Consider the following 27,036-nt stretch of genomic DNA (forward strand, 5'->3'; position numbering starts at 1 on the left):
GAACGTGAGTAGTAAAAAGTAAGCATAATTTGTAGTGTCACAACATGTCCTCAGGAGGGGTTCCTAGAGATGAAAGTAAAGTGTAAACCTGCCGACATGTTCTCAGTGACCCCGATATGTAGAGGCCCTTAAAACATGGCTGACTGACAGCAACCTCTGAGAACTGAAGTTCAAAGAAGTCACTCACGTGCTCAAGAAGGAATGTTACCATCGTCAGTGAATGTCTTTTAAAGGTTTATTATCCTGCAGAGAAAGAAATGTTAGGAGCCATAAATCATGTTATATCCAGAAATAACAAGATTCAAATGCTCCATACAAGCAATGTAAGTTTGGAAGTTATATTCCAGGGAGGAATGGGTTGGACCTGAGGTCTTTATGACCTACAAGAGCAAACAAGATCATCAGTGACAGGAGTTGTGATTTTTCTATTGTCATTTTTAATTTCTGAAAACTCTGCCGGGGGATGGGTGTCACACCAGCAAAACTGCCTCTGTTTACCTTTTTCTAAGCAAAGTTCCCCAGTCTGATACATCTGAACATACTTCTTAGGAAATTAGAAGATAAAAGGTGTCGCTTTGTGCACAGGGGGCGCCAAACAAGAATACCTCACAATAGGTTTAAAACAGCTTCAAACGCTGAAACATACCACACAACTGGAGCAAAATGAAACCTTTCAGTAGGATTTAACAGTTGAGTTTACCGAGTTCAAGCTCAAACTCTCTTTCTTTTATAAACCTGGGTGGAGTGTGTACATGTCAACACTTAAACCTATCTCTGTGACTCTGTGTCCTTTTCATCGGGGTCATCGCCCCTGAAGCAGCTCCCCGTGTTACCCTGCAGCCTCTCCTACTCCCTGCCTGTATCCTGCTGTTTCCAAGCAACCTCATCAACAGAGCGGCCGACACACGCCTGGCTTGTATCAACTGGGACTCCTGAGAGGAGCAACACAATGAGATATTTTGGGAATCATCTATAATATAAGTTTTTTTTCTGATAAATATTTTGGCTATTAAGAAGAAAGAAATGTAACATTTTAGCCAAAAAAGACATTCATGACATTCATGTAAAAGCATCCCATCCATGTTAATTAACTATGTGAAAGGTCAGACAGAAGAGCAGTTTATTATTTCCTGTTTCCACACAAACTTTATCCCACAGAGCTATAATATCAAACTAAACTGATCCCGGATTAAGAAGGAGATAAACATAAATGTGTGTTGTGGATGAAAGCTTCCGAAACAGCCAGAGAGCGGGCCATTAGTTGGCTTTGTAAAATGCAGTAGAAATACAAGAAAGATTTTTGTATTTTTATTTTTTTAAGATTTATTTTTGGGCTTTTTGGGCCTTTAATAGGACAGTGGATAGAGTTGGAAATCAGGGAGAGACAGAGAGTAGGGAATGACATGCGGGAAAGGAGCTACAGGTTGGATTCAAACCCGGGCCGCCAGCTTGGAGGACCATAGCCTACATACATGGGGCGCGCGCACTAACCACTGCACCACCAGCACCCCAAATTTGACATTTTATAGTTGCGTTTAATCAGTTATTAAATTTGTTACGCTCCAACTCAACTTTAACTTTATTTGTCTCCAAAAGGCGATTGGTTTTGTGGCACAACAGGACAGAAAAAGACAAAAAAGGAAAGTATATTTAAAAAGCTAACAGGGCAAAATGTAAGAGACATAGCAGCAGTTGAGAAACAACGGTGATCCTTGCTTTCATTGGAATAAAGTGCTGAGTCAACATGAAATATAAACAGGTCAGTTTTAAATATTCATCACTGGTGATAAAATGTCAAAGTGCACATTCCAACGCAGTCAAATACGTACTTAAATTACAAAACCACAATAACATTAGCCACATACGCTCACGAGAGAACGGGCAGAAAACACAAAAGCCAAACATGACTTGTCACTGGTTGCAGCTCATGCGCCCGTGAGGAACTTTTGGTTTGTTTGGGTTTTGCTGCCCCCTGTGGACAAAACAATCCCTCACATTTCTGTGCTGGTTTTTACCGGCGAATCTTGTTTTTTTTTCCCCCGCAAAAATCTCATCCCGCTCAACATGAACAACATTTCAGTCACATTAACACAGTCCACTGCCCCACTACTACCATCCATGTGCAGTGGGGTCTTTACATAAGCCTTTGTAGATTCCTCTAAACATAACTGGAGGCCTCACATTAATCCTTTTACCTTGAGCCTGGATGTCAGCCAACATGTCAGTCTGTTGAATGTTCAACATTGTCAGGAAGTTACTGTAGACGTGAAAAAAAGAAACAGCTGCTTCCAATGCCTGTCAAGATCTTTTTGAGTGTCCTAACAGAGCCCTGAGTTTGCTTTCTGAGCCTGAAGAACTCGTATATCCGGGGCAAAAACAACACCTTCAGAAACAGGTCGCCTACATCGAGGACAGTTTTAATGCTAAAGCCCGAGGACAAAATACCAAACATAAGAACTACAAATGAGGAGTTGTTAAGTAAACACTTGAATGAATGTCTGCGTGACAGACATGTTAACGTGTGTTTTGTCAGACAGATTTAGTAAACAAAGGATTTCTCCCTCTGAGAGCAAACACACTGAGAGGTTCTCAGCCTCAGTAAAGACATTAGAGCGCTTATGTCCCGCTGAATCTTCAGTCCCGCTGATAACATGAAGTAACACGACCGTCAGGATGTTGCCTCCAGCTTAGCAAACCGGTCGCCGCACGAGCAAGTGCAAATGACTAACAGCAGCATTAGTCATTTGTTGAAGTGCCTTAAATGACCTGTGAACCTAGAAGTGTTCAGAGTTATTACCCATGTCAATATGGAACGAACAAACTAAACAACACGTACACCAACAGCGTGTGACTTTGATATTAGTCACAACATTTCCCACAAACGCTCAAAGTAAAAAAAAAAAAGTTGTTTTTTAAACCAACTATGATCTTCCCCTTAGTGTACTCTGCATATAAACCTACAAAAGCAAGCAGAAGACATTCACAGAAATTAATACACATTTGGAATTGAATATTTTTGTTTCGGGCTGTAAAAATAACGCCTTAATTCTGATTAATTAATCACAGTAACATGTTTCAAAAATGTATGCAGATGAATGGTACCTCTGAGGCCATACGTCACTTCATCATACAAATGGACACACAATGCTGTTGACTCCTCTTAAACCCATGCTGGAAATACTTTTAGTTTTTTTTTTTATCTGTGCCTGAGAAAAAACACCAGCCACAATCATTTATAAGTCTGTCCAGATCTCTCCTTCTCTTGCATACACACTTAAGAGAATCACAAACACACACTTACATACACAAATATGCTCAAGTACATCCAAACTCTAAATGCATAGATTGAGGGGCGATCTTCTAAAAAGTAAAAAAGTCCAGATGTCATTCAGAGCCACGTTCCTTTTGATCGTGATTCCTTTCTGTACTGTTTGTCTTTATGATCGTCCTCCACAACGTGCAACTCACATGCTGTCAAAAACTGATTCATGAGAGGAGAACATCTAACTCTGGCGACTTTATGAAACATACAGCTGATGTAAAAAGTCACACTTAAGACAATGACAGACTACTGGAGGGATATGGACATGTCACTGTGTGAAGAGAAATTGAACAATGGGGTGTTAGTAGAACTGAAATGAACCTGATCAGATTCAATTAGTTCGTGTATGAACACTAAATGAGTTAGAAATCACTTACTCAAAGTAGCATAATGGAAGTCTACCTGTAGTGTATACTATTAATAAATGCAGGTATATGTGATAAATCAATCACAAAGCATGTGATTATTTAGATTTTATCTTTTTTAATTGCTTGACAAGAACTCATTATGTTGTTTACATTTTTTTTTTTAGAAGACTGCCGGAGCTCTGATGTCTTAAAATAAGTGGCTCCTGGGTGAGCAGGTGGTAATAGGATTCACTGAAGCGTCAGTTGTTCACTCAGGCACTTAATAGTTGTTGAAAGACGTCTCACTCGGCGGCTCTTAACTTGGTGGTTGTGACCCCTCGAAGAAGGTCACACAGGGGTCGAAGGAAGGGTTGTAAAAACTGCTGTGGCAGGAGAAAAAAAAGAGGTCAAGAGAAAAAAAAAAAGTGTGTTACAAAGGTGAAAAGATTTTTTCACATATTTTCAAGCAAAAAATATTTTAAAAACAGAAAAAGAAGTGACATTGTAAAAAAATTAAAAGCAAGGAAAAAAAGTCCCTTACGACCAAATTTCCACAATGTGATCGCGTGTTCGGTCCGTTTCGGCTGCGGAGCTGATAGGTTTTCACTTTATTCAATGTGTGTGCTTCCACTGGCTCCGCTGTGCAGCGTCTCAGCTCCGTCACAGCTCTGGCAGTCCAGAGCCCTCCGTAAGTAGGATAGATACGCAGGGCTTCTATTTTTGCCGGAGCACGGCGCATCAATTTAGCACAGAAAAGAACAAGCGGGACGGGAAGTCAGACACCAAAACAACATTAAAACATCTGGTTCATTTTCAGAATAAAACACTCTGTTTTGAGAGTTCAGAACAATGACTGTATGTGTGTTAATTTTCAAGTTTTTTATAGAGTTTTATATGCACTGTCTTGAGTGAATCTGTAAAATGTAATTCTCTGGAGAAAGCACTCTGTGGGTGTTGACGGACGAGGGTGCACGGAGCTGTAACGGGCCGGAGTGGACACGCTATGCACACGTATCTGGTGGAAGTTCCGGGTTATGAAAGTCAACAAAAACTTAGCCTAAAATCTTCCAGTTTGACAGCCTGTGTCGACTTAAAGATGTAAGTCATTACTAACCACTACAGGTCGGGTTCACTTTCACTAAACGCTGTGCATCTGGAGCATATGACACAATTGAGGTGTGCTGCATATCTTTCAGTAAAACCATTACAACACCTGATGTAAACAATCCCAGGGTGTGAGGGTGAGAAGATAGTGCCTTTCCAAGAAGTGCACTACCTGTACCTGCAAGTTGTGTGCAAACAAAACCTCAACTGAGAGGCTATTTTTTTTGTCTTTGCGTGTCACTGCCAGGTCCTGATCCACGCCCGTTCTCTGTAACTGCTGGCATTCGAGACACTCATCTAATTGTGTGTTGCTTGATTTTGGCAGTGCAGGTCTCAACCCAGCCTCCCTTTTGTCAATACCCACGTGTCTCTGTTTCAAAACTGCTGTCTCTCTGTGTTTTCAACAAGCTGGGAAAGAGATTCAGGAACAGAGTGATATTACGTCGCTGCAAATCGAGCGCGGAAAACACAAAAACAAAACAAAAAAAAGTTGTTCCTAAACAAAAGCCGCTTCAATGTGCTGCTCCTGAACGTGACAGGCCTTTTATACAAAGTCCATCAGAATGAGCTTTGTGAAAACATCCCTGATGAGCTCAGATTTGCTTTCACTGATGACGCAGGACAAGGAGGGCTATTGTGGTGCCTCTTGTTGTGTTGAGTGAGCTGAGAGGCAATCAGGGTGATTTCTGCGCAGCTCTTGGACAGATTAACAGGCAGGGCATATGGAACAAAGCTCCAAGGATATTTATGTACGCTTAAAAGGTATGTCAGGAATGTGGACGTGGCAGGTGACCTCTCTATATCTCCAAATAAGGCCGTCCGACAATTGTTTATGGCTGCTTTTTTTGCCCAGGTCACACCGGTTTGTGTTTGTTTACAGGAGGAATGTGTGTGGAGCTGTAAAGCAATGTATGTGAGTTATGTCTTCATCCAACAAGACTTTGGGATGCAGTATATTCTCATGAATGATGCCTGAAGAAATAACACTGATACATTGCTATTTATCATTGTTTAATTCACTGCTGATCCAAAGAAGACAAAGAAGTCACCAAAGAAAAACAAAGTGATGTCTTGTACATTTACATATTGTCCTATTTGGAAAAGGTAAATCAATAATTGATGTCACTCTCATTTAAATATGTTGGATTTTTACAGAAAGGTTGTTAGTACAGCCAGACCGATAAATTCATCAACTGATATTATCAGCCCACAGACACATATATCACAGATATGTCAGCGTATATTTAGGTGACTTTGGAAATGAAGCGATTTAATCCTGCAAACAAACTCTGACTTCATGGTTAAGAGCTGAATTTTTGTCCTCTTCAAACAGATTTCATTCTCAAAAATCCTATTTTGTTTGGGGCTCCAATTGTTAAGAATAATGGTGTAACATTTGATGCAGACATGGACAATGCCCAGACGACAAACCTTCATTAGGTTGGTAATGTCCCAACTTCTATACTAGCGCCCCCATTGGTCATTTTAATGTTTCAATACTTGTTTTAAAAACCAAAGCACTGCACACACCTCACCTTGTTAGCATATGATAGCATGCTAACTGGCTACATGACAATGGTGACAATCAGCATGTTAGCTTTCTCCTGATGAACATGCTAGTGTTAGCATTTAGATCAAAGCACCTCTGTGTCTTTGTACAGCCACTGGAATGACAGTGATTGCCCTTAAAATAAAAGATGAGGTTCAAATGTTGAAATGGGAATGATCGCATTTCCCAAGTTGGGTCAGCATGTCGTCCTTTGACTTCGGTCAGTTTCAAAGTTTGAAGCTGAAATTTTGAAACAAATGGACGCCATAAAAGAGAAGATGTTTTATATTTTATGGCTCATACTATTGGGAAACAAGTTTCGGTTCAAACCAAATACCATATTACAAATGAGCAAGATATTTGTAAATGCAACAAGTCAATTGATATGTTTTTGACAGTCACGCCACCATTACAATTGGCCTGCCATCTGTCATCACATTTAGTCAGGTAACACAGTTTTCTCAGATTTTCCGAGTTGTTGTTCAGACTTTAGGGAGCCTTCAAATGAATTTTCCCACTTGGAAAGTCATTTTTCCAAACAATCTGACACCACATAAATGCGGGGAAGGATGTGAATTATCTTTCCCCATCAACAGCCGCGGGTGTTATTGCAAAAGGAAAATTAATATCAAATAAATATCCATCATATAAATATTCATAAAAACATGTGTGAAGCTTGAAAGTCTTCTCCGCTCTTCCATAAATAAAGATTCAGCATGGGAACTAATTCATTTATGATGGGAATTCACGAGGATGGTAAAAACAAAACATTACAGTAAATGATTAAAAGTGCAAGTGCCATTAATATTGAATAGATTTAGTTTAAATTAAAACAAAATGACAAGCAGACGTATTCGAAACGTTTGAATGCCTTCACTGCTGCTAATGTAATAGACTTTTATGGGCATTTAACAGCTGGGTCACAGATTGCTGCAACATTGTTAATGGTCAAAACAGGCCTCTGTTTTAATTCAACCAAATTTGGGGAAAACATTTCAGTGAAGACGCCATTAGAACTAAATAGAATCGGCAGTTACGCTCTCAACAGCAATTATATCAGATGATTCAGAGCACCCTAACGTCTTTTCCCCTCAATCCGCTGAGCTCTGGAATGCAAATTACATTGTCCATGGAAGCCCATGAAAAGAAGCTGGCACACCGTGACCTCCTAATAGGCTGAAGATGGAACTGGATCAAATGTACATTCCTAGACACTATTAGATATTTAGAAATCACAGAATGGCTACGCCTGTGGCAACCAATGTACTTTTCCCGTGCCCAGGACGCAGCTAATGGTCCTGGCTCGGGTGCAGCAATGTCATGGGTGAACACTCCAATGAGTAGTTTATTAGGAATTAGTTGGAGCAGTGAGGGGGCGCACTGAAAGAGAAGATCAGATGGTCATCAGTGGGTCTGCGTCGCCAGAAAATGGATGCTTGAGCTCAAGAATGCATCAGATCAAATTGCATCTATCCGACATGAACCTGAGAGCGCCAAGGTCATTCATTGTTCAGAATTATGGACCAAAATGACCTCCGTTTTTTTTTTTTTTTTTTTTTTAATCTGCTAATTCCAACAAGTGAATGTATACAGGCTTAATGTGGCCTGAAGCTCTGTGTTTGTGTGCTTTGTACTGGATAATTGCCGTAAAGTAGCCGAGGGGGTGTGTGTGATTGTGTGTGTGTGTGTGTGTGTGTGTGTGTGTGTGTGTGTCTGTCTGTCTGTCTGTCTGGGTGTTGTCTGTTCAGCAAACACCAGTAATCCTTCGTGGGAGTGGGTGACCTCAGGCGGAGTCTCACTGAGCTGAACAACAAACACACACTTCAACACCTGTGAACGACTCAATGAGTGGGCTTACTCAACTGTTGGGCCGTAAATAATGATTATATTCAAGAAGTGTTTATTTAGCCTTTACTTATTGATTTATTGGATGCATCCTTTGTAAAATGGGAAAATATTTTTTAATAAAATGCACCAGGTGTGTCTTCCCACTGTTTGTTTTCTAAGCCACACTGCAGGGCAAGTACACAAAGGTACTGTAAAAAAAAAAAAAAAGAGGAAAAACATCGCCTGCATCAAGCAGCAATCTCCGCTGATAAAAAATGAAATCAATGTGGAAATGCAAAAAACTGCATTAGATCCAATATACAAAGGCCAAAGACAGAAATAAACGTGTTTACATACTGGTACAATAACGAGATTTCTTTATAGGTTAAAAACTCTACAGGGGTTGAATATTCTCTTAATGCATATGTTATATTATATTAAGGCCAATGGATATTTAAACAATTACAAAATTAGGGATGTGGATTTGTTGCCAGGAGACTTAACCCGTTTCTAGGTGAATTGAGAATTAGGTTGAGATTTCCAAGATGGCAACCACCATAGACTTTATCAGGAACCAATAGGTGATGTCACTGAGTACAGAAAGTCCATGGTCTGCATACATGGAAGTTTTCAAATACTTGTCTACACGAACGGGTACTGACATGAAGAGCGAAGACAAACACTGACCTCGGTAGGTGATGGCTTTTACGTTGATATGAAAAATATAGTTTGGGCTTCAAGTTGTAAAAAAATTAATAAATTTTAAGACATCATTAAATCAGTTCCTTTGTCAAATGAACAGTCCAAAATACTAGACATGAAAATATACAAGCAACGTCAGTATGCAATATTCGATTATGTTCTGTCACTGCTTCGCAATACAGAGTGGTCGACGTCCGCCTCCAGATGCATCATAGCAACGATTCATTTCAACACCCGTAGGGTTGTTGAAAATGACATTTAAATGACCTCTTTTGGTATTAAGGTATTAAAGAAGGAGAAGTATTGTCTTCATACAAGGAATACTTCCCATGTTTGGACCAAGCCTGGAAATTAGTCTGGTAGCTGGGAAGTTGCCCGATCCCTTCCTGAGCACTGCTGAGGCGCCCCTTGAGCAAGGCATTGAACCAACAACCCCCGCCACCCACCCAGCTCAGGAGTGTGACTCTAACATCTATCCATTAGTACATGCCCATAGGATCCTGTTTGTGCATGTGTGTGTATTCCAGCCTATGTGTGTGTAGCATGTCTCAACAACAGAGTGTAAAATGGAATTTTCCTCACGGGATCACTGAAGTATATCTTCTATCTTCTTCATCTTTGAAAGACATAAAGTTGCCGATTTCTATTCAATTAACAGCTGTATTCATTTTTTTTTTCTTTAAAGGATAACATTGGAGAAACTAGAAACACTAAATGTCATAAAAAAATATAAATATTGAATTTTTTGAGAAATTTTAACAAAATCTTTTTTTTTGTAGGCTCTGAATTCCTTTACCTTCTTAATCTCCACTTTGGTAAAGGTGGAGCAAAGAAGTGCTAATGCCCAGTTCACGCCTCTTCGAATTAACTGTGCGAGCAGCTGACTTAGAAAAATTCCTAATGTCATCTTCATAATGGCAAGCAGGGCGTGAGAACAACTTTGGCAGGCTGTGCTCCTTTTCAGCTGTAGAAGTGTGACAACACAAGAAGCAGAAGCATGAGGGAATAAAGAACTCCAGCTCAGTGAAACTGAGGTCATTAAGTTCTTGCTCCAGTTTTAAGATGATATTGAAAATCACAATTAGCAGTTTCTGGAAATATTGGATTGGATTTGAAAATCATCATTGTCCCCGAGGGTCAATTAGGTTTGCAGCAGAGGTCCATACAGGAAACACACATCCTAGAAACAGCACAAAGACATAAACACATATAAAACATGACTACCATGGAGGGGCTATCGAAAAAATATGGCCAAGATCATTCAAGTCAATGCCAACAATCTTTCATCAAAGTTTCCCAGCCTGTTTTTGTTAGCGATGCTGAGATGACCAAAACCAGCAGATCATCACAAAAGTTCAAATTGACTCAAAATTGATGAATGAAAGAGATTTGTCAACATTAAAACTCGTCAGCTCTCTGAAGAAGGACAGTCTCTGATTGGCCTTTTTTTGCAGATGGCGTCAGCAGTCGCACGAAAGGTCAGTTTTTCATCAAGGTTTGTACCCCAACAATAAATGATTCACCTTCAAGAGGAAAGTAAGCCGACCAGATGACTGGAAATCTGCCGTTGACAGCTATTAGGGCATCATTCTGTCAACTCTCAGTAAAAACTCTTCACCACACTACATCCCCAGCCCCTGAATCATCAGCTCACTGACGCTAAATTACCAGAAAATGTTGGATGATTGAACAAAGAGCCCCCGGAGCAGGCCTGGGCCAGGACCTGTTGCGATGCTGCAGCTGAAGGAGTAGTGTGGAAAGTTTGGTTAGCCTTAAAAATATGTTTCTCAAACGATTTCCTGAACCTGGACTCAGAGAGAACACTGTGTAACAGCAGACCAAGGATTCATCCATAAACTGATTTTTGGGCTGTGTAATAAAATGTGTGAACGAGAAAAACTCTTGTTGTTGATTCTTTTTACTTCCCTTAATTCTCCTCTATTTCTTTTTGTTTTATGGTTCCTTTTCTGTGTCCTCTCCTTCCTTCCTTTACTTGTCTTGTTTGTAATTTCTTACCCGTTATTTTTTCTTTCTGCTAACCTTTCCTTGTTTGTCATTTTCTCTGCCTCTCCTTTACTTTTCCCAACCTGTGTTTTCCTTTATATGTATTGTTTTCATTTTTTCTCCATTTGCTTCCCATTTGGTCTTCTTCTTTGCTGTTCCCCATCTTTGTTTGTTCCTCCTCTTCTGATTTCCTCTCCTCCTCTCTTCTCTTTGCTCCTCTTCTTTCCACATTGTCCTGTTTTATCCTCATTGCATCTTTTTTGTTGTTGGTTTTTTTTCTGCTCATTTCTAACTTTTGTTTATTCACTTCAAGATTAACTCCTCGTGTTTTGAGTTTCTTCTTGCCTACGTACTTAAGCCCCTTCTTCTTTCCATGAACACTATTTTACATGTTTGTCAATTCCTGCCCTACTTTTTACACTTCTATAACCAGCTCATTGTTCTTTTTTACTTGTTTTCCCTTTCCCACCGTCTTCTTTCATCACTTAGTTTCTCCACAATATTCCTTATTCATCCTCTCACCATTTGTTTTCCCTTGCCCCCCCATGGTGTCTTCTGCTCTATAGCCTTTTCTTGTACCATATAACCTCTTCATATACTTCCTGTTTAGTCTTTGTTTCCACTCCTTGTTTAAAATATCTTCATTTTGATGTTGCTGTTTTTCTCCTCTCCTTTTCTTCCCTCTCCTAACGGTCTACTCATCTTCCTTTGTTTTCTTGAATCTTCTTCTCCACTTTCTGTTTCCCCTCCTCTCCTCTCATCTCCTCTCATCTCCTCTCCTTTCCTCTCCTCTCCTCTCCTCTCCTCTCCCCTCCTCTCCTCTCCTCTCCTCTCCTCTCCTCTCCTCTCCTCTCCTCTCCTCTCCTCTCCTCGTTTCTGGTTTTCTTATCATTGCATAGATTAAAGCATCAAGATAACAATTCAGTCCTGCAATTCTCCTCTTTGGAGGTTTCTCCCTTGTCTTCTCCTCTCCTCCTGTTTGCGATGCAGCAACAACAGCAGAAAAGCATCCAGAAACCAGCAGTCCGTCGTGAATGTGTGTGGCAGTCTGTATGTATTCAGACAAATTCTCTCTTGATCCTTCTGTGTATATTTCCCTCTGCCAAAAACAGCACTTCTTTTCTGCATGGGCTTTCTTCTTCTTCAGTGGCTGGGCTTAGAATATAACCAAAAACAAACATGAGTCTTATGTGAGCCCAAACAAGCTCTCGAATTGTGCAACACCATGTTGGCTCTTCTGCTCAATTGGGGTCAAGGCCTTTTCAAAACAGAAAAATATATATAGTTACATTTTTTAATGTCCCGCTGTAAACAAGTCATCTGTGCTGCACCTGAGGCACTAACTGCGTCCCTTTTTGCACAGGCTGAAACAAGCTACCTGCAGACCCCCGTCACGAGTCCTGATCTGAGACTGAGACTCACAGGCACCAGAAGAGCCAGGTACCCGAGGTATGACACCCGTATACATGCCTTTCAAAATCCTGTCACATTGTCTATAGAAAGGCATGTGTACGTATAACCAACAAGTAAACTACACTGCTGTGCACAGCAAGAAGAGGTGGAGTGGAAGATATTTTTAAACTGTTAAAGTTGGAAATGTCTGCGTACACACAGGGTAGACACAATATTGCCTGTTTTTCACATGACAGAGGAGAGGGGAAACTTCCTGTAACATTTGCTCCCATTTCTCTTTTTTTTAATTCTTGATGTGTCTCCTTTCTGGATGGGAAATATAATAAAAGGTGGGAATTGCAGGTTAACTCACAATTGGATATGATACAATCAGGGCCCGACCAATATGAGATTTTCAGGGCTGATACTGATATTATGTAAGTCGAGGGAAAAATGTTGATACCGATAAATCGGCTCTGAGCTCTCAATGCGGTTATCAAAGCACTAGTGAAAAAGATATATAATGAAGACAAGTTTTTTTTTTTTTTTACATTTGAACAAACGCCTTTGTTGGCCAGAATAACAACAGTGCACTGAAACTCTCACTTAGAAATGTAGAAATTAACAATTATAAAAACGGCAGTCTAGACTGAGTGGACAGTGAAGAGAAACAACATAGAGGATCGCAACTGGTAACTACAACAAATAAAGAAGCTTACAGAGGTCATCTGGATGTTTTTCCAGGATTCTGTTTATGCACTAAATCACTCGTAAAAATGACATGGTTTCACCAACATACCATATCAGAGTGATTTGCAACCTGATTGAAAGGAGTTCATGAGATTGGTGACAAAATGAGCTTGAAACTGTGTATCAAGCGACAGATGTTCATTATGATCCAGTGGAAGTTTACTTAACCAAAGAGAAACAAATTCATCTGTGCTTGTGCTATGGCAACATCTGGTAAATAAGAAGGAATTCTGCCTGTAAACTAACAGCGGTTTACTTCTGAGAATAAACAGTTTAGTGTTCGGTTGAAATGATCTCGCCATTCAGTATAAAACTGCTCCTGGAAAACATGCAACAAGAAGCTGAAGTCAAAAGGCCAAATTTGGTGTCAGTTGCTCTGAAATAGCTTCAACATGAAAACCTGTTCTAAAAACAATTCTGCTCACTGCTTGATTTGACCCATCTGATGACCCATGTCTTAATGGTGGTGTTCAGGTCAATGATAATAGACTCTCTCGAGTTATTTGACAATTGCACTGCATGTCTTTAATCTCTTCTTTTAATTGTTTTTATTCATATTTAATTCAGTGTGTTAGCGGTTTATGTCAGTGTTTGTAGTCTTTATTTGTGTTGTACAAAACTTTGGTTAAGTTGTTTTTAAATGTACTTTAAAAACAACAAATGTACTTGACTTGACATCTGACCTGCTGAAGTCTTACTGCAGCATTTGAGGCGGAATATTAGACAAATACATGATTGCCTTAATAATTATAAATTATAAATGTATTTAGTATTTTTTTATTTACATATATGAAGGCCAGAACACATTTATTAAACGGACCCTGCACCATCCCATATAACAAATACACATACACAACAAAATATTTCTTCCTCTACCAGTTCATCTGCTCACTTTAAGCATGTTAGTGATGCTGGCTTTGGAGGACACCGTCTACTTCTACTTGTTTATGACTCTTAAAAAATGATTTTTGCAATCACCCGTTTTTCTATATACATATTTTTACTCAGAATATCAACAAAACGAATTATTCTAAGTGTAAGTTCAAGTGTGCTGCAGAACTCCCTTCTACTGCCTCAGGCCCCCTCCAGTGCACTCACGTCGGCTCCTAGCGGTAAGAGCTGGAACTGCAACCAGCTGTGAGTCACTGAAAGTCTCTACTGAAGCTCTTCAGACCTGATATAAGACTAACAGGACATGGAAATTGCATTTTTTTTTTTTTAAACCTTCCAAATAAAGTCAAGCGCTAACTCTAATATTTAATGACACAAAACTGAACATTGTCTGAATTGGAAGACATGAAAAGTACCTCGTAAAACTTAGATAAGAAAAAAATCACTTAAATAAACTGCATAGAAATATTTGAGCTGCTGATGCCACAGGGAACTGCAATGATGACTTGTATGATTTTGGTGATTTCGTTTCAGTTTACATACCAGGGAGTCACTTCAGGGATATCATAGAACTATAACGGTACCCAGTGGTGTGCTTATGGGAAACCTTGAGACAGAATTATGAATCTGTGGACTGATGGATGGAAGAGGAAACACTGCTCCATTAAGAGTCTGGGTGCAACACACTGAAGTCTCTCTCTCTCTCTCTCTCTTTCTCTCTCTCTCTCTCTCTCTCTCTCTCTCTAAGCTCGTCCCTTTTTCACCCCTCTCCGTGATTGGACGAGGCCACATCTTAGGAATGGCATCAAACTATTTAAATAGCACTTTGTCCCCCTCGGCTTAAAAGCGAGTTTTTTGCGGCCGAAACCAGCAAGGAGAAGATTTCATGCAAGAGGACGAATAAGAAACGAAATAATTTATTATTTCCCCCCTTTTTTTTTGCACGGAGGAACTTTTTTCTTTTAAATAACTCGCTATCAATTCATACTTGGGGATTATTGCTGGATTTTGTTCACGTATTGGATTTTTATTATTTTTGCTCTGCTGTTTTTGTTAAGCAGGTGAGTTGCAGATATTCTTTGAGGGCTGCCCTTTATTTCTGTAGCTGCACTGGCTTTAATTGCTGAACTATGGTTTTAATTTGTGAATTTCAACCTGTTGCACGCTTGATTTGTTGACATTGACATTAAAGTTTGAAATGGTTTGATTAGTTTTTTCGTTTTTTTCTGTCACAGGCAGCCGGCTTCACCATGAAGTTGACAGGGATTTTTTTGCTCTTGATGCTTTGGACCTGCGAGAGTGCGCGGATCGCAGGTGAGTTCGGCTCAGCTGGGTGATTTAAATTAAGCTCTGCAGAATGCAAGCTCCTTTTTTTTTTAGAGAGAGAGATTAGACATTTTTATGCATTTCTTTAGAAAGTTCTCTATGTTTTGAAACTGAAAACAACAGAGATCCGGTTCAGTGCCAGACAAAGGCTGACTGCTTGTTATTATTCCCCCGCAGAGTCGCGAGACGACAATAGCGTGTTTGATTTGTTTGAGCTCGTCCAAGTCCCCAAGAAGAACCACGGGGTCACCCTGGTGAAAGGAGACGACCCGTACAGCCCCGCCTACAAGATCCTGAACCCGGACCTGATCCCCCCTGTCCCCGAGAGCGCCTTAAGGGACCTGATCGATTCCATTCACGCCGAGAGGGGGTTCCTCCTCCTGCTCAACTTCAAGCAGTTCAAACGGACCAGGGGAAGCCTCCTGACCGTGGAGAAGCAGGACGGCTCCGGCCCCGTGTTTGAGATAGTCTCCAACGGCAAGGCGAACACCTTGGACATCGTTTTCTCCACCGAGAATAAGCAGCAGGTGGTTTCCATTGAGGATGTGGATCTGGCTACGGGCCACTGGAAGAATATCACGCTGTTCGTGCAGGAGGACCGTGCGCAACTGTTCGCGGGATGTGAGGAGGTGAACACAGCCGAGCTGGATGCGCCCATCCAGAGCATCCTGACACTGGAGACCCCGGCCAGCGCGCGCCTCAGGATTGGCAAGGGAGCCGTGAATGAAAGGTTCATGGTGAGAGCACGGAGCACAGACGTTGGATTGAGCTTTATGTTTTATTTCACTGATGCAATGCAGTCTTTAATGTTGTCAGCGGAGAGTTTTAGTTAAATGCGCAATTCTGTCAAGATGCGTAAAAGCGCACAAATTGCAGGACTGAATTGTTATCTCGACGCTTTAATCCATGCAATGATAAGCGGTTTTATTTGCTGACGCAGCGGATTATAGCCTAAACTGAACATTGATCGTTGCAGGGGGTCCTTCAAAACGTGCGGTTTGTGTTTGGAACCACACTGGATGCCATCCTGCGCAACAAGGGATGCCAGAGCAGTAAGTAACCAGACGTCTTCTGTGTTCACCCATCTGCTCCAAATGCTGTCAAGTCCTTATCAAACAAATGTGTGTACACTAAAACTGCATACTGATTTCTACATAAATCCCTCCCTGGGAGAACAGTTACCACTTGTAACACAGGAATGCCATTTTCAAATATCTCAGGGTGTTGTGGTCTCTTAAGTATGTTCACTAAGCCGTGCAGTATTACTTTTCATTTCGTTTAAGAGCAGTGTGGGATGTGTCCGATCTTAATAACAATTCCTTTTCTCATTATAAATCAACCATGAAGACAAGTGTACAGATATGTGATTCGTTCATGTTTCTTTGTCTAGCCATCACGACCGACACTATGATCCTGGAGAACTTGAATGGCTCCTCAGCCATCAGAACAGAGTACACTGGACACAAGACTAAAGGTAATTACTGCTGCATTCAAGTCGGACATGCATGGCTTTCATCTGTTGGTCAGACTTCTTGCCTATAGCAACTGACCAGACTAGTCTAAGACTGAGAGTTATTATATTTATCTTGACCTCTGTCCCTGTGTTTTTGTCCCAATAAAGACCTACAGATGGTCTGTGGCTTCTCCTGCGATGACCTGATCAGCATGTTCAAGGAGCTGAAGGGCCTCGGTGTGGTCGTCAAGGAGCTGTCCAATGAACTCCGCAGGCTGGTAAGAAGGAAACCTGCACGATGTCAGCTGCCAGTTTGCCTTTGTGTGTGTGTGTGTGTGTGTGTGTGTGTGTGTGTGTGTGTGTGTGTGTGTGTGTGTGTGTGTGTGTGTGTTGTGTGTGTGTGTGTGTGTGTGTGTGTTGTGAGTGTCTCTGTGTGATACGTTAGCTCTGACTTGGCGGTCAAATTAAGTAGCTGCAAAAGCAAATTTTACTTTCATATCTGCTCATGTCTCGTTAAAAGTAACTGTTTCTAAAACAAAATAACGTTCTGCTACATATTTTCTTTTACCACCTTAATGTTATGCTCATAATCAGCAATAAACTTACATCCTTATTTTTTACAGTTATATTTTCTGACTGTGCTCCAAGTTCTCTTGTATGTCATACATTTTAGTGCAGACCCCAGGACAGATAGTATTTGCCAGCTAATTGGGAAACGACCAACCAACATATGTGTGTTTTCTTTCTCTCACGCCTCCCTCCCAGACCGACGAGAACAAGCTGATTAACACCCGCATCGGCATTCACAGTGGCGTCTGCATCCACAACGGCATTGTGCACAAGAACAGAGACGAGTGGACCATCGACGACTGCACAGAGTGCACTTGTCAGGTGAGACCTCCAGTGTGGATTCTGTGTCTGAAGGACAAGTCTGAGGGGATGCACTCCATGCCCTTGACTTCTTTGTACACACAGACACTTGTATGTGAAGACCACTCACCAGGTTTGGTCGGTAATTAGCAGGGTGAAGCCCTGGCGCTAGGCCAGCAGCCTTTACTGTTGTAATGAGAGGTCTGCTGTCAGAAGTTCAACTCGAGTCTGCCCCAGGGGGACTCCACCAGACTTTAAGTGATGTATTGCTATAATTAAGAGACACACTGGCTCTGAGAAGTGTTACAAATAATCTTCCCTGCGAAAAAACACAGGACAGATCCCTGAATATCACAGATAATCCTATAATACATCCTATAATATTTATATTTCTCCTTCATTCCCTGTCAGTGATGAGCTCCAGGAGGGAGAACATGAGCATGCATAGTTAGAAGCAGTTGGTACCATTTAGCTCCTCACAGGTCAACCACACAGGCTGTGATGGCAGGCTGGCTTTACTTGTTCGGGGCTCGGTGCCCAAATCCAGCTTCATTCTGAAACCAACATCCATTATCTGTCTTTGGCTTCACTCCCAACCTCTGCTGACCCAGTGAGCAGGTTGTTGTCAGTGGGGGTCTCCCTTCTCAGCCAAAACTCTGCTTTTTATATCTGGCATGGTAAGATCTGCGCAAACTGAGAGACCGAGCAGAGAATTTAATGAGTTAGTTGCACGGATGTGGTGTAAGAATTGAATAAAAAGAATTACCCTGCAACACACATTTATTCAAATAGGCTTTTGTAACTGTCAGCTCTACACTTTTAACTTTGTTCTGAGGTGTCTGAATGTTATTAAGTGCTGGGGCTTGAACCCAACACCTTCACTTATCATATTTTTGTATCCATGTGTTTTGGCAGAACTCTGCAACTGTGTGCCGCAAGATTTCCTGCCCCCTGATGCCCTGCTCTAATGCCACAGTTCCTGATGGAGAGTGCTGTCCAACCTGCGGAACATGTAAGCATTTCTTTCTTTCTTTTTTATAAAGCCTAGAATCTGCAGAGCTTAAGGAAAGTACAATCGCTGCAGTGATGTAAACCTGCACTATAAGCTACTGTATTTATGGTCCTCTTAAGCTAGAATGTATACAACTTTACTAACAGAGAGAGCATTCAGACGCTGGCCCATTCAATAAAAGAGCCGTTATTTTCTTCGTAAAACAAAAAGCCGAAAATATTTTTCAAATGTGGAAGGGATTCTATTCAAGAGAAAATCACTAATTTCAGAGATGATTTAACTGCAATAACATCCTAATACATGAGAAAGTGCTTATGTGTTTGGAACACTGGCGCTTTGTGCTCCAAAACATCTTTGAATCTTCAAGTAGAAATAGCTGTAATTTGCCAAATTGGTTAAAGTTGGACGGAAAATGGGTCGGCTGTTTAGTGGAGGCATCTTCCACATGAGGAGAAGTGACATGTTCTTCATACCTATGCAGGCTTGGCTGTCGTGCCGCTTTAAAACCTAAATAAACAGAGGGAGCCGCATTCATCCGGACCTCAGCCACTTGTTGAAGTCATTACACACCCAGGGCCATGTTTGCAAAATCTGTTTCCTCTTTGGGAAAACATAAGCCAGTGGGGCATCTTGATGTATCTCGAGGACAGTGGCTCTTTCTGTTTCGCCAACCTCTCTCAGAGTGTTAGTCCCCTGCCCTCTCTCTCAAAATAGGGCTTTCTTTCAATCCCAAAGTCCCAGCTAAATCCACATTATTAGCCTCCGCTTTAGGAGCTTTCCCTCCTCATTTAGACTAGGGGGGTGTTTGTGAAGGGGTACTGCCTCACTGGAATAGCTCCTTTATTGTCTCCTTCTTCCCCTCTCTCTCATATTCTCTCACTCTCCCCTCTACTCAGTGAGCGACTATGCAGAGGGCGGCTGGTCGCCTTGGTCTGAATGGACCCATTGTTCCGTTTCATGTGGGCGGGGCATCCAACAGCGTGGGCGCTCTTGCGACCGTATCAATAACAACTGTGAGGGTACCTCTGTGCAGACCCGTGACTGCTACCTCCAGGAGTGTGACAAGCGCTGTGAGTTAACACAACATACCCTCACCCAAACAAATGAGCGAACCCCATTTAATAATCAGCATGATCCTTTTGTTTTGTAACGTAATGATATAGAGCCACAGTGGTGCAACGCTTTGCCTCCTGATAACTGACCTCTGACCTTTCTTTAACGCCTTCAGTCAAGCAGGACGGCAACTGGAGCCATTGGTCACCCTGGTCATCCTGCTCCGTCACCTGTGGTGCTGGTGTCATCACCCGTATCCGCCTTTGCAACTCCCCCACCCCTCAACTTGGAGGCAAGGACTGTGTGGGAGAGGGCCGTCAAACTGAGAAGTGTCAAAAGTCTCCATGCCCGAGTAAGTCCAACCGTGTGATAATCGCTACATTGTTTAATTTTTACTGTTTTCAGCAAGGATAGAAAATGATCATATTTCCCTGTTGTCTCTTTTAGTCAACGGCAACTGGGGACCCTGGTCACCATGGGATAGCTGCTCTCTCACCTGTGGAGGTGGTGCCCAGACTCGTAAACGTCTGTGCAATGACCCTGCAGCAAAGTATGGTGGAAAAGAATGTATCGGTGATGCCAAAGAGAGCCAGTTGTGCAACAAGAAAGCCTGCCCAGTTGGTAAGGCATTTTAATCACTTACATAGCTCCTCTAATGAGATTCAATGTATTACACTACTTAAAAAAAAAAAAAATCATTATAATGAGTCAATATTGATGTTTTCAGACGGATGCCTGTCAAACCCATGTTTTGCTGGAGCCAAGTGCACCAGTTTCCCTGATGGCTCCTGGAAGTGTGGAAAGTGCCCAGCTGGTTACAGCGGCAATGGTATCAAGTGTAAAGATGTTGATGAGGTGAAAATTCCTTTTACATTGTTCTATGATTTTGTTAGCGATATACAGTCAGTTTAATGTCTTTTGAAACATCTACCAAGTCTCAAAAATTCATAATCTATGGTGGTTCTTTTCATTCAACATAAAACAGTGCAAGGAGGTTCCAGATGCTTGCTTTGAGTTTAACGGTGTGCACCGGTGTGAGAACACAGATCCTGGATACAACTGTCTGCCCTGCCCTCCTCGCTACTCCGGACCTCAGCCGTTTGGGAGAGGTGTGGAGCAGGCTACTGCTAAGAAACAGGCAAGTACACTCTTGTAGTTAGTTGCCAATGAGAGAACAACCAAAAGGCAAATGATTTGAAAAAAGAATAATAAGTTGATAAGAAATTAATAAAAAGTGAAAATAGGGATAGTTGGAGTATTGTACAAGTCACTTGTGTCTCCAGGGCAGAACCATGCTAAGTCATTGTGATGAAAGTCTGTCTTTGTATGAACAGAATGTTGTGAATTTGGACTATGCACAGCCAGTTTGATCGCTGGTGATTCTGACTATGCATCCCTCTCCACTCTCCAGGTGTGCACACCCCGTAATCCCTGCCTGGATGGAAGCCATGACTGCAACAAAAACGCCCGCTGTAACTACCTTGGACACTTTGCCGATCCCATGTACCGCTGCGAGTGCAAGCCTGGCTATGCTGGCAATGGCCATATATGTGGAGAGGACACTGATTTGGATGGGTGGCCCAATGCTGACTTGGTTTGTGTGGAAAACGCCACGTACCACTGCAAAAAGGTAAGCTGTGGTGGAGCTAAAAAAACAATATCTTTGATGTTATGACAGTTGTGTGAGAAAATGATAATGATAGTTAAGATGTATATTTTATATAATGTGTGACTGTTTTCTGTGTTTTCTGTTATTCAGGACAACTGTCCAAACCTCCCCAACTCTGGGCAGGAAGATTACGATAAGGACGGAATTGGAGATGCTTGTGACAGTGATGATGACAATGACGGCATTCCTGACGACAGGGTGAGTGAAATACTGCTGATGTGGATATAAATATGTTTGAACAAGGACGTGTGTGTGTGTTTGATGACTGTTATATTTTATTCATAATTCATCTGGTCTCATAAAAAGGCAGGTTGAGGGGGGTTGGTGGGAGGGGGGCTCAGCAGGAAAGCAAATCTCCCAACCTGAGCCAAAACCACAAATTCCAACACTAAGGCTCAGCCCTGAAGGGGCTTCACTGTGTGTTTGCTAATCCCAACATTAGATTTAGAACAGGACCAAAAAGTACACATAATTTCCCGCCAATTTGTCCCTGTTAAGCCCTTTTGGCTTAAAAGACAAATGACAAGAACTGCTCCTGGTATTCAGTTTTCAACTTCCCAATTGCCTTTTTTTTTTTGGAACAGGACAACTGTCCCTTCGTGTACAACCCCAGGCAGTATGACTATGATCGCGATGATGTGGGTGATCGCTGTGACAACTGCCCCTACAATAGTAACCCGGACCAGACGGACACAGACAACAATGGAGAGGGAGATGCCTGTGCTGTTGACATCGATGGAGATGGTGAGGGTTGAAAACTTGTACAAAAGAAAGTTCTTGACAAATCTTTATACCTGTGCTGAATTTGGGTAATTCTTTTTGATCAACATATTTATTTCCGGAATTGTAATATTATATTTTCATTTATTTCTCAGGCATACTAAATGAGAAGGACAACTGCCCATATGTGTACAATGTGGATCAGAGAGATTCAGATCTGGACGGAGTGGGTGACATGTGCGACAATTGCCCACTAGAACATAATCCTGATCAGGTGTGTTGACTTAAACAACTACACAGCCCTTTCCCACTTCCTTCCACCTCACCTAACAACAATAATCCAAATTCATCTCTCTTCTTTTCTCTGTAGCTCAGCATATATTGGTCTTTCAATTGAGACAGAGCTTCAGTGATTAGCCCTGTGTAGCTTTCTAAGCTTTATCACGCCATGTAAAGGTGGACTAAATCCTGTATGAGCACAAGGGTACATCAGTTCAATAAGGCGTTGTGGGGGGCTTGGGGTCTTTTCAATGGCCCATTGACGTTAGTTGGCTAATGTGAAAGAAGAGGCCCCAGGCTGGATATTACTGAGGAATGGGCTGGCCCCAGGCTGTGTGCATGCCCTGTCTACACACCATGGGCCTTCTCAGTCCACCTGTGCCATGCTACACTGGGAGATAGGAATGTGTTGAAAACGGGACTTAGACTAGGGGTGGGGAAAGGCGGGGTGAGTCTAAATCTACAATGATTTAGTATTAAAATAAATGAATTGCATGCTTGAATTAAAGGCCAAGGACACATTTCTTGACGAAGCAGTTGTTACTTGTTGTTCTGAAGACAAGAAAAGCAGCACAAAAATAACCTATTTACAGTAGAAGAATTGATTCTACACAGTAAACCATATCACCACATCCTATTTCTGCTTAACCCCTCCATCCCCTTCCAGAACTGTGGTGAAGGAAAATATAGCAGATGAAATGTTATCAATGTCTATTTTTTTTTTTACTTCAAACTCCTGACACTAAAACGTTGTTACATCCCAGGTGGATTCTGATGATGACCGTGTGGGAGACAAGTGTGATAGCAACCAAGACATTGATGAGGACGGACACCAGAACAACCTGGACAACTGCCCTTACATTCCAAATGCTAACCAAGCTGACCATGACAAAGATGGCAAGGGAGATGCGTGTGACCATGATGATGACAATGATGGCATCCCAGATGACAAGGACAACTGCAGACTGGCCTTCAACCCTGACCAACTGGACTCTGATGGTGAGCAAACTTTACCATTACTATTACACAAGACTCAAAGACTTCACATGCGTCTAAAGTACCAAACAAAAAGAGTCTTATGTTCTATCTAGAGATCTTCAGGACACCTTGGGTCTTATAATAAATGAGGATGTATTTTTTTTTAGGTGATGGTCGTGGAGATGCTTGCAAAGATGACTTTGATCAAGACAATGTTCCTGACATATACGACGTGTGTCCGGAGAACTTTGACATTAGCGAGACTGACTTCCGCAAGTTCCAGATGGTTCCTCTGGACCCCAAAGGCACTTCTCAGATTGATCCTAACTGGGTTGTCCGCCACCAGGGCAAAGAGCTGGTGCAGACTGTTAATTGCGACCCTGGCATCGCTGTTGGTGAGTTGTAAGAATGTGCTTTGACTGTCAAGAGCATGCATCCTTTATTACCCAAGGACAGTACACTTATTATTAAGTACATCAAATGATTCTTATATTAAAATTCTGGCCCTCTTCCTTGCATTTTTCATCCAGGTTACCACGAGTTCAATTCTGTGGACTTCAGTGGAACTTTCTTCATCAACACAGAGAGGGATGATGATTATGCTGGCTTTGTGTTTGGCTACCAGTCCAGTTCCAGGTTCTATGTAGTGATGTGGAAACAGATTACGCAGACATACTGGTCAAATAAACCTACCAAGGCTCAGGGCTACTCTGGCTTGTCCATCAAAGTGGTTAATTCCACAACTGGCCCTGGAGAGCACCTAAGGAATGCCCTCTGGCACACAGGGAATACCCCAGGACAGGTAGGAAATTCATTGATGTTTTGGAGGTCCTTTTCCACAATGGATATTTTTAAATCAGGGAAATGTAAAAACTTGCTCTTAATATCCAAATGCTTCAGGTTCGCACTCTCTGGCATGACCCTAAGAACGTTGGATGGAAAGACTTCACCGCATACAGATGGCATCTGATCCACAGACCGAGAACAGGACTTATTAGGTGAGTGGAGGACTTCTAGTAGTCCACATAGAAGTTTACTCCAATTCCCCTGTGTTGGACCTAACCAGATGTAATTTTTCATTTATTTCTAAAGAGTTGTGATGTATGAGGGCAAGAAGATCATGGCAGACTCTGGTAGCATCTATGACAAGACATATGCGGGCGGCAGGCTAGGTCTTTTTGTCTTCTCTCAAGAGATGGTATACTTCTCAGACCTCAAGTATGAATGCAGAGGTAAGGATTTGTATAAGGTCAACTAAATTCTGATTGTAAAAATTGCATGCACTTGACCACCTGCTCATACAAATGGTGTCCCTGAGGAGTCCATACTCACTCCCTTCCTTTGTTTCTTTTTCTAAACAGATGTCTAAATGCACGGCGCAGGAAGCTCTGAGGATTGCACCTTTTTTGTATAAAGTATGAACTTGTATTTTCTGATGCAAAGTCCAGGGACAGAAATCTCCGCAACTCTTTTCTTTTGCGGTTCGCACACTTGGACGGGGCCAGGGCATGTGGTCAGCCTTAAGGTAGCTTGAAGCAGGTTCGGACAGAGTACCTGCCTGTAGACTACCTGAGGATCAGAGAGCCCCTTAGCATCCTTAGCATCTTGACAGCAGAGAGAGCTCTGGAAAATTGTAAAAAAACAAAACAAGCCCTCTACCTTTGCCAATTGGACAGAAACACCTTTCTATCCCAATTCTGCCTGCTTTCTCGCTCTCTGAAAGACCTCATTTATCTCTGTGGGGGAATGCTCCCCATAGATGACTATGCACTTCCAAGACTTTACATCTCTCTCTGTTTCTGTTTAAGTCTGCCATCTTTAGCCTTTGTGTCCTTCTACCTTACCTTCTGAATGGACATCCCAAAGAAAAAACTGATGGATTATTCCATTCACTTTATCAGATCTGCCAGGATGTAGATTCTGAACAATACAATTTTTGAGTAATCAAAGGAAGAAGGCAGCAGTTACATTTTTCAAGGAATCTTTGTTGATGAGGACACGCGACTCCAGAAGCTATTGGGTGTGGAACAAAGTAGAAATAAGGGGAACATACTGTTGTGAATGTTCGTGTTCAATGGTGTACTGTATGTGGAAGACTGGACATGAATGGGACCAGAAAGTGCTGTTACCCATCTACCTAGGAATCTCTGTAGAAGATAAGATTGAAAAACAGAGAACTACATTTTTTTTTTTTTTTGGGGTGGGGGGGTTGGCTCTCTTTTGAACTTACAAGTATCATCCGCTTTGTTTATGTTTTCTTGTTAACTAAACAACTCTCAGGGTAAGATGGAAGTAAGAGCCTTCAAATATCAATCTAGAAACAAAAAATATAAGGATTATGATGTGATATCACGGACAAAATGCACCGGCCAGTGATCTCTGAGCCAATATTCCCTCCAAAATAACCTCCATCTTACATGAAACCCTGGTCAATGAAGAAATTGAAATCCCTCATCTTATGAGGATTTCAATTTGAAAAAAAAAATATGTAAATACATGTAATTTATTGACATTTGCCTACAATGTAGGCAGCTAAATAAATTGAAATGCTTTGATTATAAGTTTAAGAAAAACATCCACCCAACATCACAATGAAAACTGAACCCAAAATCAGGTAAAGCTAGGTTTCAGAAACATTATGTATACTCTTGTCAGTGTCGTATTACCTTTGCTGTACAAAGTGAATTAGCTATTCTTAAGATAGAGCTTTTTTAGCATGAAGTGTATGAGACTTGTGTGCCTTTTCTTCAGAGAGAGATGAAAAACAAAGGAAATCTTTGATGTACAAATATTACCTCATTGCTGATGTACAATTTGATCAAACGAAAACTCAACCTAAGTACATTTTCATATTCATTTGAAATGATGGACATTTTAGTGCTACTGTAGCCTGAGCTGTAAATAGTCAAGACATTTCATATCTTAAAACACAACAATCTCCCAAACCTGTGGTCTGCCCTGGTAAGATTTACAGAACAATGGGAGATTTCTTTTTTATGAATAATATTGCTTTATCATTTGTCCAATGCTGTTTTTAGCAGGTAAATTATTCTTCTGTTTTGTTGTAGCTGTTTGAAAGAGTTTGATTTTTGTATAGTGTGTGTGTGTGTGTGTGTGTCTCTGTGTGTGTGTGTGTGCGTGTGCGTGTATATGTGTATGTGTGTGTGTGTGTAGGAAAATGCTATTTAAATAATTTATCAGGATGTGTTGCCTTGCTAAAGGGCACATGTCCATCTGTATAAACTGTTTGCACACTGACGTGAGGATGTTCTGTTCTTTATTGTTTTTACCTTCTTTTTGTTATTGTGTATCGATGTTACCATTATTTTTGTACAATTAGTTTTGCTTTTCTGTAAACTTTTTTCTTAGATGTAAAAAGAGAAAATGCTGTTTTTTTTTTCATAGCGGTTATTTTGTTACATACTTCAAGATAATAAATAGTTGTTAAAATTCCCAATTGTGTCTGTTCTATTTGTCATATTCAAGCGGCAACCTCCGGTGTTGAAAAATGCAGAAGTGCAAAAAACTGCAATTCCTTGATTTTCCACTTTAGGCTGCCTCTAAAGTCACAGTCTAAGTCACATACACACCCAATTCTTAAATGACAATTTTTACAGCAGAAATAAACTGTTAAATAAAATGTTTACAGACTTGTACAAAAACAAATTTGATCTGAATAGTTCATGTTTTTATCAACACAAACTTTATAAGTGAGGTTGAGATAGCCTTTTCAATATGGTAATCACTAGTGACAGGCTTCAAAAGTGCACTTTAGAAACCAATAGGTG

The 27,036-nt window shown here is 41.3% G+C and overlaps 1 protein-coding gene across 1 annotated transcript; it reads left to right on the forward strand.

Moving 5' to 3' along the window:
- Window positions 1-14,725: 14,725 nt before the first annotated feature.
- thbs1b (thrombospondin 1b) lies at window positions 14,726-26,705 on the forward strand. Its single transcript, XM_020628531.3, has 23 exons — window positions 14,726-14,949; window positions 15,124-15,202; window positions 15,392-15,951; window positions 16,191-16,266; window positions 16,605-16,688; window positions 16,836-16,945; window positions 17,433-17,558; window positions 18,453-18,549; window positions 19,446-19,619; window positions 19,778-19,954; window positions 20,050-20,223; window positions 20,330-20,457; window positions 20,588-20,740; window positions 21,014-21,232; window positions 21,362-21,469; window positions 21,856-22,015; window positions 22,147-22,265; window positions 23,035-23,269; window positions 23,416-23,643; window positions 23,779-24,050; window positions 24,149-24,246; window positions 24,341-24,480; window positions 24,610-26,705. The coding sequence occupies exons 2-23, from the start codon at window positions 15,139-15,141 to the stop codon at window positions 24,615-24,617; spliced, it is 3,510 nt and encodes a 1,169-aa protein (XP_020484187.1). The 5' UTR covers window positions 14,726-14,949; window positions 15,124-15,138; the 3' UTR covers window positions 24,618-26,705.
- Window positions 26,706-27,036: the final 331 nt, after the last annotated feature.

The sequence above is a fragment of the Labrus bergylta genome, chromosome 15 (assembly GCF_963930695.1).
Source record: "Labrus bergylta chromosome 15, fLabBer1.1, whole genome shotgun sequence".
NCBI lineage: Eukaryota > Metazoa > Chordata > Actinopteri > Labriformes > Labridae > Labrus > Labrus bergylta.

Excerpts from the sequence above, each read along its gene's own strand:
- thbs1b (XM_020628531.3), top strand. The coding sequence starts at position 15,139 with ATGAAGTTGACAGGGATTTTTTTGCTCTTGATGCTTTGGACCTGCGAG. Across the intron at positions 15,203-15,391 it reads CGAGAGTGCGCGGATCGCAG|AGTCGCGAGACGACAATAGC; the intron begins GTGAGTTCGGCT and ends ATTCCCCCGCAG. Across the intron at positions 20,224-20,329 it reads CAAGAAAGCCTGCCCAGTTG|ACGGATGCCTGTCAAACCCA; the intron begins GTAAGGCATTTT and ends TGATGTTTTCAG.